At 41.7% G+C, this 18851-nt stretch overlaps 1 protein-coding gene across 1 annotated transcript in view; it reads left to right on the top strand.

Annotated features, from left to right (window-relative positions):
* LOC142559750 (uncharacterized) overlaps positions 1-18851 on the top strand; it is an 88397-nt gene that overhangs the window by 13873 nt on the left and 55673 nt on the right. Inside the window, exons 4-8 of the mRNA XM_075671356.1 lie at positions 5505-5546; positions 7933-8419; positions 12250-12367; positions 16288-16456; positions 16822-16941. Of these exons, the coding sequence (XP_075527471.1) occupies positions 5505-5546; positions 7933-8419; positions 12250-12367; positions 16288-16456; positions 16822-16941 (936 nt within the window). The remainder of the gene's footprint in view (positions 1-5504; positions 5547-7932; positions 8420-12249; positions 12368-16287; positions 16457-16821; positions 16942-18851) is intronic.

The raw sequence follows: 18851 nt of genomic DNA, 5'->3' as shown, positions 1-18851 counted from the left end.
ATAGTTCCCAGTCTACTAATTTGATCTGTCGTTCCTTGGGTCTATTCGGCCCTTCTCTGACGTGTAACTCCAATATGCGGTGGTCAGTACCCAAATCTTCCAGTGTGTTGTGCCACGTCACCTTTTCAATATTCTTGGTAAAGGTTAGGTCTGGAGTTGTGTCCCTGCTTAGCGCCGTGCCTACTCTGGTTGGAGTGGCGGGGTCTGTGACGGAGCGTGAGGCCTAATTCTTGCGAGTAGTTCCATAAGTCCCTTCCTTTTGCTCTGGTATATAAGTATCCCCACATGGTGTGTGGGGCATTAAAGTCTCCTCCTATAACTACCAGATTTTCTCCAGCAGGTCTGAGTGTTTTCTGGAATAGGTTCTTGAATTTCTGTTTGTGTGTTTTATTATTTATTTAAAGTTCAATTCCTCAATTCAAGCAACAGATCGCACAGATAGCAGATGTTGTCTTGAATAATTTTTGAAGTCACGTGTCACCACGAGCGACGTCACACTGCGGACACGAATACGTAGGCGCAGGAACACGAGTACTACGTCACCGTCCAGCTTGGAGCGCGGCGGCTGCGAGGAGAAGGAAAAAATTGCATTCAGTTTGAAATTTCAGGTCTTTCTGCGGCGCGTAGCAATGTAATACTTTGCAGACATGATCGTTATCGCACAATGTAAGCTCTGCACTTGTCAGGTCAAAATGGCCAGATCTGGTGAGGGGCCCTTTAGGACAAGTACAGAAAAACTCTTTAAATCTACCTCAGAGACCACCCTCACCGACTCTGCCGACTGTGCCACCCCAAACAACACAAGTGCAGCAGTCACCTCAGCAACTCTCAGAACACAGGCAGTGGAATGTGAAACAAGCCACTGCACAAGTGCAACAGTCCCCTGAAGAACACTCGGAACACAGACAGCGAAATGTGAAATGAGCCACAAGACACACGCTACTCCAAAAACGACATCAGCCACGATGCAAACAGACACAACTGTAACAGACAACAGAAAATCTACCGAAGTGTTCACACAGACACCCACACGTCCGCTTGCACATGCACAGAATCAAACAGAAACCGAGCTGTAATTAAGAAAGGCATGTGAGAAGAAACCTGCCAAACAAACACACACCCCACGCAGATCTACCTGCAAGAAGACAAAAAAAATGCCAGCCATTCTAAGTTAATAACTCTGCTCTGCCACGAAGCACCGAATTCCTGCAGGCTAGAAAACTTACCAAAAAACGTGCGAGCTACACCTCCCATCTGAAAACGTACAGAGTCTGCACAGAGAACAATATAATCTCTAAAGGTCTAACACTGAAAGCTATACCAGCTCTAGGAACACTCCCACCACACCATCGTGCAAACTGGCAAACAACATTAAACAATGCCTCTCTCACATTTGAATATCCTCAAGGAACACTGCCTTCCTCAAGAACATCCTCAAGAACGCACTTCAGAACATAGCTCTGACATAAGATGAGAAGAAAGATTTAGAGCATTACGACGAAAAACAGTCTAGAAAATTGGTTTAAACACAGAGAAAAAAAGCAAACTTCAATCAGAAAGCAACCTTCCAGGCAAACAGCCACCTCATGCCAACAAGAGGGACCTCGAAGCTAGAAATACCAGACGTGACGGAAGCTCCCGCAAAATTAAACTAGTCTAATGTTGTAGACATTTCAAAAACATTAAGCAAAGAAGAAATAGGTGTGCTCAGCAAGGACCTAAACTTTTGTCCTACGAACAACACAATAAATGGATTTGAGCTTCACAAGAACCTTTCAGAATTTTCCCCACGAATGCGTATCATACTTTTTCGTAGACAACAACACACCAGACACCGGGACAACACCACTTAGAGCCCAATCCACTTGGACTCCTGAACGAGAAGAAGCCATAGAACTTGACCTATATGTTAAAACTGTCAGTAAAGAAATTATAAGCCAATCCAAGACATCTAAGCGACCTAAAAACATAACTATGTCGGAGAGTCGTATCATTTCAAATCTCAGTTGCCGGAATGACATTGTTATTAAGGAAGCAGATAAAGGTGGAAGTAGTTATTTGGCAGGTAGAAAAATACAAACGCAAGGTTTTCAGACATCTGATCAACCCTGAACATTACCATAAGCTAGACCACAATTCGATGTTAGCATACACACTGGCAATTGCGAACAGGCTTAAACCGTTTTTGGCTGATGAATTCATAACACCGTCAGAATACAAATTTCTTAAACCAAGCAACAAAGCCGCCGGACGGTTTTACCTCCTTCCAAAAATTAATAAAATTCCATCCACTGAACTATGCACCGCTAATATCCCAGGGTGCCCGTTAGTATCAAACATTACCCTGACAGAGAACATCTCCACATTCCTTAACCACTTCCTCAGTTAATTTCCTAAAACACTTCTGTCATTTGTACAAGATGCGCCCCACCTACTGAGAATTATGGAGGACATCAATACTAAAGGCACATTACCTGAAAACAGTTGTTGCAACACTAGACGTCACGGTCCTGTACACCAACATTCCAATCCCCAATGGGTTATGTTTGATAAAACAAATGCTTTCTTAACACAATGCACAGCACTCTATTGAAGTCTACTTATCTCTCCTTGAATTAGTTTTTGCAAATTCGAATTTGAGGAGAGTTACTACTTACAAATACATGGAACAAGTATGGGTACACCTTTTGCACCAACCTAGCGAACATATTTATGGGGATTCTAGAAACTGATTTCCAATTGGGGGGGGAGGGGAGGTACTGCACAGACAAGCCCCACACATACCTATGGTACATAGACCACATATTCATAATATGGGAACATGGTCAAGACAGTCTAGATAAATATGTAGCATTTCTAAATTCTTTTCTACCAACAAAAAAATTAACATCAGAATCTTCAACAGAATGCATAAACTTTCTGGACACAACAATGCACATTGACAATGGGACGCTAAAGACAACGCTGTATAGGAAACCTTTCGACAAACCACAGTACCTAAAATATACGAGCCACCATCCTAGACATTGCAAACAAGGCATCTTTAAAGGCCAAGCGAGACGACTACGTCGCCGTTGCCTTGAAAATCAAGACTACATATATGAAAACCTATCAAACTCATAAAGAAACTCTATAAAACAGGAACCACCCAAACAGTGCCCTTCAGAAAGCTTACGTCGATGCAACCAAACTTGATCGAGCCACGGTCCTCAAGTCCCGCACTAGGATCACAAGAACAACAACGTCTCTTCTTACTAAATTCTCATACGCACTCCCAAATGTGAACAACATCCTCAGTAAATACTACCCAATTGTCACCAGTAACCAGAAACTTCATAAGATTTTTCCTGACCCGCCCAGAGTAGCCTACAGACGCAACACTAATGCAAACATATTAGTGCAAACAACACTTTGCAAACATGCAAACATATTCAATGTACTACTACAGTAAAAAGTATGGCATCGAATTACTCACATAAGGTAACTTCGAGTTTCACCTGCACATCAAGCAACGTAGTCTACTGTCTAGAATGTGCCACTTAAAGCAAACAATACATAGGTGAGACTGGACAACAAATTTGTACAAGACTCAATGGTCACCGTGCAGTTACAAAGCACAGTTTACCTAAAACAGTAGCCAGCCATTTCAATGAACATGGTCACGTATTCGACAAAGCAAGGCTCTACATGCTGCAAACAAATTTCCGTTTACCTCGCAAGAGGAAGTATACGGAATCATACCTCATGCACAAGTTTAAATGCCTACCCTAGACGGGAAGTTATTTGGCACGTGGCAACTTAGAATCTCTAAAAGCTGTAACTTAAACCTGAAACTCTCATATCATCAACCATGGCACAAAACACATTGTGCCACCAGCTAACCTTAATTTTCTTAACCTCACCTATTCCTCCATTTCCAATTTTTCCTGCATACTGCTTAATTTAATATACTCTTTCACGTTTTTACACATATATCAACTATACAATCCATTTTCCCATATACACCTGCCCTCACCCGCTTTTACTCTTGTCATCCTCCTATTTATAATTTCGGTTTCAGTCCCCCCCCCCCACCCTTTTTTTTTCAGTGTATTTTTTTTTTTTTTGAAACACCCTCACCAACACATTCCAATGTCCCAGACGCCAGGATACCTTTTTCAGCGCCTCATTCACAGAAGGTGTCACCACTTCTGTATACCGCTGTGACGACGCCTACGTTGAGCTACTTTTTCTATATTTAGAAAAATAAAGCTGGATTTTTTAATGTGGTGTGTTTGAGACCATCATGTCAACTTCGAGAAAAGCAACTGCAACAGCAGCTCAGACAAAATTGGATATATCTTCACAATATTTTGCACAGCTGATATGAAAAGATGCTCAGTACCCCATCTTCAGCTTCTGTAATTTATTTAATACATCTTTGAAAACAGCTGCAAGCTAAGATCAGGTGATACAAGTTGGTGTTACCCATTTCTTTCTCAGTAGCAGTTTCTGGCAAGATTTTCACCCTGCAAGGGGTTGTTTTATCCAAATTCTCTTTTCCACAGACTTCACTTTTAGCTCAAGCATAGTGGTTGGGGAGGGAAGGGAAACGCCAAGTTTCTCTTTTCTTTCTTTTATGGGAGTACTAATTTAAAAACTGAGTTACATGTCTGTGCCACACAGTCCAATCAAAATTAGATGGCTTGTTGGTTTTCTGATCTAGATGTCCCTTCCTCCACACACACCCTTTATTGGTAGCTGCACACAGTCTATGCAACAGGCAGGGACATCAAATTGTGGAAGAATGTCAAAGCCAAACAGAATTATCCTTTCATTTTTTTACAATATAGGCAGCGCTTGGTCAGTGCATGAGTTCTTGGTTAGAAGAGAGCTTTCAGTTTTGACAGTTGCTTAATATTGATGGTTGAACACCCTTGTGTAGTTGATGCTGGAGGATGTGCATCAGCAGGAGCTGGTTTTGTCTTTCGAAAAATGGTGATGCAACTTTCCTCTCACGGTACATAATTTTCTCATTTACAGGAGCCCTGTTCGAGGCAAAACTTGATATCACAGAATAAGCACTCTAACTTAGCTTGCCTAAATTTTATAGTTAATGTTCCTTTTATTGGATTAAAAAAAAAAGCTATTATGCTAGACTAGAGCCAGTTTCTTGCTTTTAATAAGAGCAGACATTTAGTAAGCCAGGAATTGATCTAAACGAACGCTAGAGACTCTCCCACGATGTATAGGGGTGTTTTTAGCAGCTGCTCAAGGCAAATTAATCTTTTACATTTGCAAGAAAAGTTACACTGCATATCTTTCTTTAAAAAACAAGACAAGAATTTGGTCTGACAACTTCTGTAAGTTATTTTCTGCCGAGAAATAAGCCAAGTGCACAAAAAGCCAGTAAATCTGAGACACCCCCTAATGCAATAATGACACTGCTGCTACATTCTGGGAATGATAGAGACCGTGAAAAGAAAGTTCAAAAATATTTTCTACTTCAATTTTTACTGTTTCAGAAAGACGAAAGGAAGCTTGAAGATGACCGAAAAGATTGTAAGGTATGTATGTACAGTGTAACAAATTAGACAAGGTTCATTCCATGCCATCTGTCCCAACCTTGGGGCTCAACCATAAAGAATTTATCTAAAAAAAAAAAAAAAAATGCGTGCTTCAATAGAACACGAAACGTCAAGTGGCCAGAGTTTTTTTTTCAGCACAGAAAGGATACAGACACAGTTAAACCTCTATATAACAAAGTCGGTAAAATCAGCAATTTGCTTCGTTATATCGAAATTTCGTTCTATTCAAATTCGACCTTTTATGCAAATAAGTACAGTTGCTGATCGATTTTTCTTGCACAGAAAGGGGCCGCACAATTTTCCGAATTATCGGATTCTCGAATAAAGCAAGTTTGAATGAGAAAATTCATTTTGATGAATTTGGCAGTTGGGAACGAATGATACGGTTTCATGCCACATAGACAATATCTTCAGATCGGCGGTACTAATTAGGCGAAGCCAGTCATGCTTTTGCATGCATTCCTCCCCCGTGGCTGATAGCGTCGCCTGCACTGGGACAATGCTGTCATGAAAAGCGCCGGCAGCGGGGAATGAACGCTTCGTCTTCCCTCTCGCTCCAACAAGTCACCGAAACTTGAGATTACACAACCTTTTATACTAAACGCATGGGAAGGCAGCTTACATGATGCCACGCCATCTTGGCACGCCCATTCTTTCCGCACGTGGCTGCTTATGCGCTCAGCCGCACTTACAGCGATGCGCAGCCACGGCCGAGACACGCGCAAGAAATCGCGAGCACACCAACTTACTGTCTCCCCCTGCCCCTCGCTCGAGGGGGGGGGGGGGGAGGCAGCACTCGTGAAGCCACCGTATTTCTTGTCTCACCCTTGCTCACACACTTTCACTCACACCTAAAGCACAAAGTGTGCGGCGCGCAATAGGATCTTATTGCACATAAACTTTTTAAGGAACATGATGTGGCTCCACTTCGGCGGTGCACTTAACTTGCCTGCTTGACAGGGGTATTAGATTCTTACCCATTTTTCTTTCTAACAAATCGGGTGCACTTTAGATTTAGCATGCTGTGGAATGCGCTTTACGGAGCGTGCATCCGCAGATGAGAGGTGTGGTTCCCGGACTTTAGCACCGCTACTGTGTCAATACTTCGTTTAAATATCTGACCCATAGCGCAAGGCCACCGCTCTTGCGTGTTTCGGTCATCTGTGTTATGATTTTAGAAGACTTTCTTTTTACGTGCCCTGACACGGCAGTGCTATCCCAGAAGCGTGCACTTCAGAACAAAACTAGTTTAGGAGATACGAAATGAATAGTGTATAGGAATGTGAGAGCCAGGCTAAGAGTGCGTTTGCCATTACCTGCGTCAATTTTTTTATTCTGTGTAACCAAAAGTAAACTATTGTGTTCGTTTTATGATATTTGAGAAAAAAAAAAAACATCTGATGCTGGAGATGTCACCTCCAAAACGCCAGAAACTGGAAGGGTTAGGAGATTTAATGTCATTTCTATGTTAGTTTTCAACTTTAGATTCATAAAACGTGTGCCCGTTTGATTCGGGAGCATGTTAGAATTGGGAAAATACTGTCAAGTCAATCAGTGGTGTGTATTAGCATTTTTTTCTGCATCTTGTTTAGTTCGACCCATTGAGTAATTCGATTTATTTTTGTTAGTCCCTCTAGGGTCAAATTAAGCGAAATTTACTGCATTAACAGGTACCAAGGTAAATGTTAACTTCATTGCACACTATTACGAGGCCTGATAACTGCATACACTGTCTGTTGTGTGTCATGTGCTTAATTTGATGCTTGCCGAAATTTTTGCTTATGCTGTCTTTTGTGAATTTTACTCTGCAACAGCTGAAAATTTATTTCAAGCTAATTGCAACATTTGGAATTACTAGTTTGTAAGAAACCCAAAGCTACCTTCTTTATGTAAGCACTGCTTGGCTTTACTGGATTATGCACTTTATACTCAGAGTATCATTACGTAGTGATTGTTTGCATAAGGTGAATTTTGTCATGTCGAGACATGTCTGCTGGGTTGCATGTGAAACGTCACATGGGTTTTTGAGCATATAGCCACCCTGCATAACTTGAAAGCAGCCTTTAGGTGGATAGCTGTGGGCTTTCTAAGCATCAGTAACACTTCAGGAGTAGCATCATTGAAGCTTGAATTCACTGTGTCGTTGCCTTTTTGTGCTGCTTTTTTTAGAGAAATGACTGAAAGGAACTTTCACCCCTTTGCACTCTTTACACTCTTTGCACTTTTTACATTTGACACCTGCTGTTACATATGGGTTTCTAATATTGTGCAGATTTTATATGATTGCCAAATGTTGCTGTCTTTGTTGTTTTGGTTTATGTGTCCCAGGAGTGTTTAGGCATCATTATGATGTGTCTGTGTATAGGTTGTTAATAGCAAACAAAGGCACCCTCTACGAGTTCGCAATGCCATTGCCTCGCCCTGCAACATTGCCCTGAGCAAGCAAAAAGCTTCTGTGGTCCAAAAGCCTTCAACATCTGTGAAGGTGCAAACTGTATTAGTAAGGAAACGTCCAGCTCCATCAGCAGTAGGGAAGAGTGCTGCTGGTCTGTCACTGAGAAAAGGTGTAGCCACTTCAGCAGTAAGCAAGCCTGCTGTTCCTACAGCAATGAAGAAGTCTGTGCCTCTATTAGTTGGGAAGAAGCATGTAGTCCATTTATCAGCGAGACAGCATGTACGTCCCTCAGCAATTCAGAAGAGTGTTGCTGCTTCGTCAGTGCGGAAGGGTGCCAGTCCTGCACTGAGAAAGCCTGCTGCTCCTCCAGCAGCACAGTGCCAAAGTTTGGCTGAATTTGTAGGCAAATTCCACAGCAAAACGCCAACAAGGTTTCGACGGGTACCAAAGGACCCAGGTGAGTAGTTGGCAAATAGGGTGATCTGTCTTCCCTAAAAGAAATCCCTGTTCTTTAGAAGTTTCAATTTAAATCACTGACTGCAAGGTTTAAACAGTTCTGCCATCTTATTCATCTTTTAAAATTTTCTGTGCTATGCTGCTCCAACATGCACTTTACCCTTGTAACAATAGTGCTTGGGATAGAGCTCCTCATGGTGTTTTGCTGCATGAGCACAATGTTGCAAGTTCAATTCCTGGGCTGCAGTGGCTGCATTCTGTCAGAGGCGGGTTTCAAAAATGCTTGTTTACCATTCTTGGAGTACATGTTAAAGAGCTTAGGATAATCTAAATTAAATTTAGCCTCTGCATCCCTTGTCTGCGAATGGCTTCAGAACATTGAACCCCCCTCTCGCTTGGAGCTTGCACCCAAGGTGTTTGCTGATGAATGCCGCCTTACTCTGCCATCAAATGCAGCTGCATCACAGTTGCTAATGCTGCACTTGGCATCTGTATATTTCACATGTGATGCTCATTAGGGAGAGGAAATAGTTTGAGTGAAAGGCTACAGTGGGAAATGAGTTTGCAAAGCAGAACTGTAACATTCCAGCATTCAGTGCCTCATTGAGCGATTTAACAAAAAGTTACTTTTGCAGCCTCCATTCCTCTTTTTTTTTTTCTATGCATGTTTTCCCATGTGCAAATTGATGACACTTGAAGGGGGTCCTGTAACGTGCCAAAAAAGCGTGTTGGGCATCACCGATAGCATCCTCTTAATGCAGCAATATCATGCACATCATGTAACAGACATATCAATCTCCAGTCATTGATAAAAAATCATTGATTAAAACTGTAAGGTGGCATCGTATTGCAAGTATTGCAATGGCACTGTGACATGGCATTTTACATCCATTTTAATTATCATTGAAGTCTCATGACAGCCATGAAGGAGGTGTTGTAACCATGAAAATGATGCCATCAGCACGCAGAGCACAAGGCTTTCCAACTTCCACCTCGCAGATGCTATTGTAACCATGGAAACAGTGCCATCAATGAGCTGAGCAGGCTTGGCAGTCATGATATGCCAACTTCCGCTCGGTAGCATCATTGCCCTGCTGCTATTGAACACTGCAATTCTCATTTTATGGGGGAGGGAAATCTGGCATCCAGAGCTGCTAAAATTTGAGTTGAGGGCAACTAACATATTGCTTGTATTGAAGCTTCTGCAACCGATAACTTAGGTTTGTTTGCATTATCATTTCTTTTGCTGTTCCTTTTTTACATAATGAGAATATATCTAAAGCAAAAAATGGTGGCCTTAAAAAAGTGTTGCAGGGCTGCTTTAAAAGGACACTAAAGGCAAATAATAAGTTAAGCTAAGGTGATAGATTAGTGCTCGAGAATCTCTAAGGCATCAATATCATTGGGAACAGAGCCTTGGTAATCTAACAATTGAGGCACATGGAGGACATGATTAGAGACTCCCCCGGGACATTCAAGTACTTGCCTGATGGCGAAGGCACTCCTCATTTAAATTCTGTCACTAATACTCAACCACTTATTTTAAAAACATCATTTTATTGCAATATGGGACGAAAGAAAATGCTACTTGTCCAGTTATATTTCATTTTTAGAAAAAAGAACTCATTGACATTGCCCCTGACAATGAATGATGCCTACGGTTGAAAGGTTTCGTTTTTGCTCGACTATACTGTCCGCGTTTTCCCATTTCAGTGGTTTCGTTATCGTGTAGTGCTGCACTGGTTTTGCTAGCTTGCAAAACTCGCACAAACTACAATTAGCAGGGAATTCCACGTCTGTGTGATGTTGCTGGGTGCCTGAAGGGTCCATGCCACTTGACCCAAAGCAGCTGCTGTAGTGAATCTACCTGTCTTGGCTCGGTTTCTCCATGGCTGTGCATTTTTGTTCTGTGCAAAAAACTGTACCGCCTTCTGTCGGGCATTGTTTTACTCACCGACGGCAGCAAAGGGCAGTGAAGGCATATGCAATGTTACCACTCCCCGGTTGGGTGGCGGGAGATTTGAATTGCGATAAAGGTATTTGAACCCTTCAGATGCAATTTTCTTGTAAACTAAGTATTTTCTTGGCATGAAACAAGCGCTGTGAGGTTACTGGAGTGGTATTTAAACAGTCCATGTCAACTTAGTATTTGCCATTAGTGTCCTGTTAAATATAGGTGCCAAGAAGCTTGAATAGAGATTCAGAAAACAAGTTTGACTGGCAATAAAACTTGTCGATACATATATGGGATGGTGTAGACTAGGGATGTTATGGTGACTGGATATTTGCAGGAAGCTGCCAATCTTTTCCTTGCAAGACCTGCTGTCATTAATTCCTCCTTGAACTTGTACCTTGTATGAAGTGCAGTGGCGTCAAAGAATAAGCACATGTAAGAGAAAGTGAGTTAGGTGTTTATGCTTGCACTATTAATTTCAAATCATGCCTATATTGTTCAGGTTCTGAAAGCCTTCTCAAGGTAGTGGCTTTCATAGCTTTGTTTGTTGAAGTGCTCTGAACTTGTAGAGGTGAGCCAGTGGCGTAAATGTTTTGATGCTGCGTGGTCGCCACTGCATTCCATGCAAGTTTTCTTCCAGAGTTTTCATTGGCTTTCAGTAAATTTTAAAATTTGCTGGTAGCCCCCATATGTTGTATTTCCTCACCTGTAAATAAATAAAGCACCTGTTATTTTCTTCAGCCTGTGTTTGTAATTGAAAGGTTTTATTGTGTATGGCTGTGCATTAAAGGAGCTCTGCAACGCTTTAAGACCACCATTCTTGCTCTAGGCCCTTTCTTAGCAAGTCAAAGAACAGCAAAAAGAATTATGGAAATTCATGCGTGCAAAGCCATGTTATTCGTTGCAGGAACTTCAAAATACAAGCAAAATGAGAATAATTCTAAACTCTAATTTTTGCAGCTCTGGATGTCACATTTCACTCTCCTATGATGTAGAGTGGTGCTCAATAGACACATAGCATTGATGTTATGTAAAGGAAGTTTGTGCGCCATGGTTACCAAGCCTGCTCAGCCTGTTGATGGCGTTCCCATGGGATCTGTGATCGGGTGGTGTGCGGTCAGATCTCGGAGGCCACGGTGTCATTCGTATGGTTACAACAGCTTCCTTGAGGTGGCTGTTGGCATACAATGTTCTTTACAGGTTGATGCATCGTTTCCATGGCTGCAACACCTCGCCCGCGGCTGTGTGATAATGGTTGTGAAATGTTATGCCATAGTTTTTTTTTTGCAGTACTTGCAGTATCGTGCGGACATCAATCATGCATTAAATTTTTAGCTAATGATCATAGTGCCACTCGTTGATACTATGTCTGTCTCGTGAAATAACCACATCATGATTCTGCTATCAGTGCTGCTCGGCAAGCTTTCTAAGGAGCGTTGCAGAGTTAACGTTATTGCTCCAGTTTAATTACACTTTATTGTAACATAATGTTGGAACTCTAGACCAAAGCTTTCTGACACTGAATTTAGCAACTTGTTCAACAAATCTAATTGCTCTTGAAGACTTTATGCCCCATTTTTGTAGTGTGCATAAATGAAACTGTCAGTGTTAAGTAGCATTCTTGTCATATGCATATTCAAAATGGAAGATCCACATGATCATAATAATTTTTAACATTTTTGGGCCAGAGAATGTCCAGCATCATTTCTCAAGCAATTTGTTAGAAGGGCTCTGCTATAAATTGCAGCTGGAAGAGTTTGGACATCATTTAAAATTTTTTGGGGGCTTATGTTGTGTGACATGCCTATGATGTCTGCAGTGCGTATGAAGAATAGTATCTGAATGTATCATATTATTGTTGGTTCTGCCCTGGTCAGGTGGACAATGCCGAGACTTGGCATTTAAAAAGCCCACAATTCCTGTGACTCCAAAACTGGCTACACAGCTGCGATCACGAACTGTTTCCTTGAGAGACCAAAAGCGAAAAGAGGAATAGTAAGATATTTTTTTATGTCATTCTTTTCTTTTGTTACAATGCTTGACACGGTAAAGTAGAGCTAGCACTTAACAGATACTTTATTGCCAGATGACTATGTTTTTATATACAGTAGACTCTCTGTTAGCGGAATTTCCACTTAAACAGAATGGCCGTATGATTGGCTGGTTTTGCAGGCAGTGCAAACAGAAGCCCATCAAATGGAACCATATTTTTTTCAAACTCCAAATAAACATAACTAAAAATATTGCTGGAAATGAAACTGAGCAGCCAATTGCAGCGACATCACTGTTAGCGCGTTTCTTTTCGAGCTTTCTCGCCAGTTCTCAACGTTACTGCCAAGGTGGCTTTTGTTGGTGCTGTGGTTAACGTGGCGCTATCATGAATGTGGCTTGCTGTGGTTTGTGTTGGTTAGCTGTGAGATAGCCTCAGCGTTTTTGGTGGCGGCCTGCACAGTGCGCTCACGGTGGAGACTAAAATCAAATTTATCAATGATTTTGAGAGAGGTTGCTTCACTAAAATGGCAATTTTTTTTTTTTTTTACACAGTGACTTGTCTTCTCATTTTCAAAAAAAAAAAAATGTTTTATGCTGCTCGCCCTGGTCAGCAGCTGCGTGCAAGTTGAAACTGAGAGGAAGCTTCCTAATCAGATTTGCCACACCTGTTATCTGCCGTGGACAATGAAGTAGCTGCCCCTTCCACTGGAGTGTATAGGCTTGAGCTGAATCTCTCAGTAAATGAAACTCGTGATAAGTGGAACTTGTTGTTTCACTGGTCCCTTGAAGTTCTGCTTTATGAGAGTCCACTGTATTGGCAATAGAAAGCAATAATAATGAAATTTTCACTGTCAGTTTGAGTTATCACAAGTATGTCATGGCATTTGCACAAAATTTTGCTTTTATATAAGTTTGTCTACAAAAACTTCAGTTTCCTTCTGTAAGTTATACAAACTCGTACCTGCAGACTATTCCAATTTTTCTATAAAGTTCTATGATTTAGGCGAATTCTACGATTTTAAGAGTGTTACGTATGATAAAAAAAAGAAATTATGCTTCTTAAGTCTTTGAGGTACTGATCAGATGGAGCAATGCAACATTGCAAAAAATGCATCCAGAAACCTTTCATTGGGCATATTGTACGAACCAAGATCTGGTGTACAGTGGGCACAAGTAAGAAACATTCGAGTTGTTGACATATTGCCGAGCTTCCTCGGGATCACAGACATAATGCTGGGGATCGTGTTGATTTCTCGTAATGCTTAATGCGAATGGACATTTAGTACTGCAAATAAGGCCTGAACAGAGTTTCACTCTTCAGTTTTCGACAATACCCTTAGAAGTCTTCTGATGATGAAAGAGGGGCACCTTCTTTGTGCAAGTTTATTCAGACAAGTTCCGGAAGTGGCCAAAATAGGCAAGAGCAAGCTCGCTAAAAAGTTCTGTGATCTGAATACAGTGTGTTGCTTGTTTGTCTTTGCTGTTTAAAGTTTGTTGCTGCTTGTGTGCTGCATCTAAAGATAAATCACCAGTGATAAACTGCATAGGTATCCTAAAAGTCTCTGTGCTCATGACAAACTATTCAAAATTATGCTGATCAAATACACTTGTTGGAATCTGTCATATGAAGCATTAGGGAAGCGGTTTATTAAATGGTAAAGAACTGCGATGCATACAGTTGTTTGCTTTCATCCTATGCAATATCTTATCTCATGCAGTGTTTGTTTATTCACCACAAAGGCCAGTACATTAATCTTGTGCAATATTTATATTTATGCACTTCACTGCTTATAAGCCATGCCGATATGCGAACACCAAATCAGGCAGATGCACAGCGGCAACTTCTAGGCAGCAGTGTCATGGGGACGAGCGCACTGCGTGACGCGAACGTATCAACAAGGTTCTACTGTATGTCCACCAATGTAACGGCCGACACAGCAAGAAGCCATGCCAAACCCAGGAGGGTTCTGTTAGATGGTGCAAAATCAGCAGTGAGAAACAGCTCTTTGCATGATTTGAAGGTGCAGAAATTCATTGCGCAGTCTCTTGCCTGCCTGATAACTGCCACTGGAGAGGGAAGTTGTATTTGGCACTTTGTCGTCTGTCACAACCATCAAAACCCTTTTGTCTGATCTTATTTATTTTTCTCCGCTCGTTTTTTCTTTTTACACACACACACAAAAAAAGGACGGATTGTAATGTTCCTCAAGAGGCATGAAGCCTATGCTTGTCTTACCTTGCATAACCAATGTTGCCTTGTACGTGAGGCCACCTGTTAAAATGTTTGTTTGAAAGAGCTCCTACTCTTATTTGTGTCCACTCCTGAAAGGCTCATGCAACACAAGCTGTTTTTAGTTGCATTAAGGGTAAACCTCCTGTAAATGTTGGTCATCTTTCTGCGCTGCTTCATATGGCTGCCAAGTACTTCATAAGAAAATTGAGAAGGAAGGAAGGCTAGGTATTGGACATGTTATGATAATGGCAGGCTACAGCGATTTTGCCAAATGAATTTACAAGGAAGCTTTAGCTTGGGACCGACCCTGGTTTCCATATTCAAACTTGCATAGAAGGCAGTACATTAGACAGGCTAATTTGGCTCTGGTTAATTAGATTTTTCGGTTCATTCAATCCTGACCAAAGGTTCCAGCTGGTGCCCATGCATTTCTGCGGGCCAGAACTTTTGTTATTTCTATCCTAAAATTGGCCTTTGTCAGAGAATTCGAACTCGACCGGTCAGCATGAATGTGCCTGACCTCAATAGCGACCCCTTTAGTGACGCAGCGTCTTTCTCGGCGGAGCTTAGGGGACAGTCTGTGGGTTGAACACATGTCATCTCCTGTCGAAAACTGCTATTTTTGGCCTGCCTTAGGAGGATTTTCAAGCAATAACTGTAGCTCACAGTTTCTGATTATGGTATTTACTGGAGCCTAAAGTGCACCTTTTTTTTCTTTTTCTTTTTTTCTAGAAAATTTCCCCTTATGCAGTCACTGAAACAATTTCAATGAATTTCGTCACATTAAAGAAACAAGCTTATTTTCCCTTCTATTGAATCAGAATTCTTATTTATGGCCTCTATTTAAAAATTGGAGGACGCTTAAGCTTCGCCTTCAAGAGTGGAACGCGACAGCGTTCCCGTCGACCCGCCAAGGGGTGTAAGACAATGGGCTACGTACGGCACAGCGACTACGCGCCCCGCATCGGACGCGGTGAGCGTCGAGCAACGCAGCGTTCGGCGCGACAACGAAATGTGCACCTGAGCAAGCGACGCACGCCTGAGCCATAGAAACAGCTTGTTTCTAAGGCAACACCGCGTTCACTAGAGGCGCTTTTGTACCGCTTTGAAGCATCGAACTCGTGGCTCAGTGGTAACGTCTCCGTCTCACACTCCGGAGACCCTGGTTCGATTCCCACCCAGCCCATCTTGCAAGTTGTTTTTTATTCATGAAGTGCCTGCTGGGATTTATCGCTCACGGCCAACGCTGCGGACGCCGACACCGACGCCGACGACACCGGCTTTTCTGCGACACGAGCTCCTTAACGCTATCGCGTTAAAATGGGCTGCCTTTCTTGTAGTACTTATTCTCACCTGCATTCAAAGATTATGTATTTAGAAGCTTCATAAGTAAATTTTTGGAAATGGAACTGCACAAGAACACAGAACACAGTAAGTGGACACACACCCAATATTACACATGCAATATTGTGTGTGCCCTTTGGTTTTTGCATTTTCAAAAATGCCATACCAGCCAGCCCAAGTCACACCTCTCATAACTAAAGCTTCCTGTTAGGAATATATGTAATGATTCTCACTTCTTTTTTTTCCCCCCTATATATTTTTTTTAAAACGCTGGAATTCTCATGGTCATCTTGTTGATAGGGCATTTGGTGAAGAGCCAAGAATAATTTTTGCTTGGCTCATGCAGTGTCAACATTTGTGCCAGCAAGCCAAAGAGGTCAAAGGTAGAGGCAGTGCAAGTCAACACATGGGCAGCACCAGTGCCAAAACTGGCATTGCATGCCATGAAGGCTGAACAGAACCCCTTGGCTTCAAATGTTGCATCAAAGCCACTGCAAACAAAGCTTGCCAGGACTGTGAGGACTCTATCTTTTTGTATTCTTTTGCTTCATTTGCTGTTTTGTCTTTGCTGTGGCTATATATTCCTATAACTGTTTGTTTTGTGTTGCTTGGTAGCTGTGCATTGTTTTCCTACAAATTTCCAAGTTGCTGCTTTGATGTTCCTTCCTTGCAAACACTAGACAGCTTTGCTACATTGCTCTGTATGGTGGCATTGTTTGTTCTTTTACACTTGTCTCTGCAGTTAAATTTTTAGGTTTTACTGTAAGGCCTCAGTCATACTCCTCCCAACTTGTGGAAACAAATGTTACTTTGTGAAGCTACTTGACTTTGTCATTGCACTGGCTTTCTTCTTACATGCCTCCAAACCCTACTTCTTTAGGCAGCATCAAAGCAGGTGTCAAGAAGGGTAACAGTTGCCAAATCTCCAGCACTTGCACTCAAGTTACGAAGTAAAACGTGGAAGCAAAGAAAGCAAATGGAGAAAAGCACTTTGTACATGGTAAGCTCTACCATAAAGCTAATTGTGTAACAGCTTCTCTAGAGACTTTGTTCTTGTGTGACGCTTTCACATGAAGAGGGGATGTGCTTGCCATGATTGTTTCATAGGCATATTGAAATAATGTTTTCTGTGAACATGCCTAACACAGTGATACTGTATATGAAATGAATGTCTTTGCTTTCTTCCTTGACAGGTGGGCGCATGTAGGCTCTTTGGCTGGCATGCCAAAAATTTTTCTGATGCTGTTGCATGGATCTAGACTTTCTGGTCTTTCTCTTTCTCCTCCTCCTTCTGATTTTTTTGTTGTAGTTTGCCTGTCATCTGTCCTTAGCCACTAATTTATGAAATAATTATGTGTGACAATCCCAATACTCTCTCTTCTGTGTGTCACTGATGTAACCCCATGCATGAATAAATTGCTCTTTTTTTCCCTTCATAGCATAAGAACTTGGCATTTTCATGCATCTGACTGTTGTTTGTCTTACTTGTGCATACCTAACAAGATAATCTTTATTGCATTTGCCATTGTAAAGTCGGCAGCAGCTTAAAGTAAAGAGAATTAGACATTTGTATTTGTAGGCATGTCCCAAGACCTGATTTTTACGTCTTTTAGTATGTTTTTATTTTGTGCTGGTGCAAATATTTTGTATTGTATGGGGCATGGTTGAGCGCAGACCTCTGTGCTTTTTTTACAAATAAAAAAAGTTCTACTAATCTAAACTGAAACTTTGCTGAAATTGAAGTGCTTATTATGTAGGTTCATTTTAAATGTAATGATGCTGAATCCATATGTTCACATTGAACATTACGTTTGCAGTTATGCCATAACAGGATGTGTAACAGTGGATGTAATTCGTCAAAAGTGCTGTAGACGATGTTTTGGCTATGGAAGCACAAAGAGTGTACAAGCTAAGTGTGAAGCACTATGGAGAGTGGCGCATGACCTATGATCAAGAAGCTTTATCTAGATTTTGTTCCTGTCATGGCCAACAGAGGGAGCATCATAGTCTGTGCCCAAAATAGTACAAGGGACTTTGTTCTTTCAGCACTGCTGAGTTTGAGTGTGACAGACCAATTAGCCCAAATAACTGCCTTGTTTGTTGCCTAAGCTTTCTTGATATGGAAGTTTTGGTGCTGCGACACTGTCAGCATATCATGATATCTGCGGGTTTTTAACTGTGCTTCCCTTGTGCATTTTGTGAAAATAAGTATAATAGGCAAGCAATGCCTAAGGATAGTATAGCGCGAGTCGGGCTGACCCACCTTCTGATGCACAATGACAAAGGCACACAGGCCCTGCATGGCATGCACCCTTGTTACCTGAGGGCTTATCACAATTCTTAGTGACTGATAAAAGATATTTCAGGTTTTCTCATTGTAGGGTGCAATTGCAGTGAATGAGTGAGATGCCACATGTAAGATTCACAGAAGCTCGTGGCTGCTGTGCTTTAACCCTTTCAGGGTCAATGACGTAAATATACGGCACTACGAACAAGTCCAAAATGGCCTATGCCATATATTTATGGCGCCGTCTGTACATTTAAGAAGCGTGCCAATCTTCTAACTTTTTCTTTCCTGGCATGTGCTGCCGCTATGTGGGAATACAGGGAATTTTTTTCTCGTGCCTTCCTCTCTGTTTTAATTGCATGGTTTGTTTTAGAGTTAGTTTGTTTGCTCTGGCACTTCTATATACTACCGCTTGCGCATTGGTGCATGCGCGGACAGGCGTTTGTTAGTTTGGGTTTTATTCTGCGGGTGATTTCAGCTTCTTGCGCTCGTGAAACTGATGGCTATCTCATTACTAATCGCTCAATGGGTGACCGCCTGTTACTCACTTGTCTTATTGCTCACAGAGGTGTGCATAATGAAGGATGCAGCCGTGCATGCATTTCCTTTCTCTTTGGAGACTC

This window comes from Dermacentor variabilis, chromosome 1 (genome assembly GCF_050947875.1).
Source record: "Dermacentor variabilis isolate Ectoservices chromosome 1, ASM5094787v1, whole genome shotgun sequence".
Classification (NCBI taxonomy): Eukaryota; Metazoa; Arthropoda; class Arachnida; order Ixodida; family Ixodidae; genus Dermacentor; species Dermacentor variabilis.
Note: the sequence above shows the minus strand (reverse complement) of the source record. Positions and strands in the feature narration are given on the sequence as shown.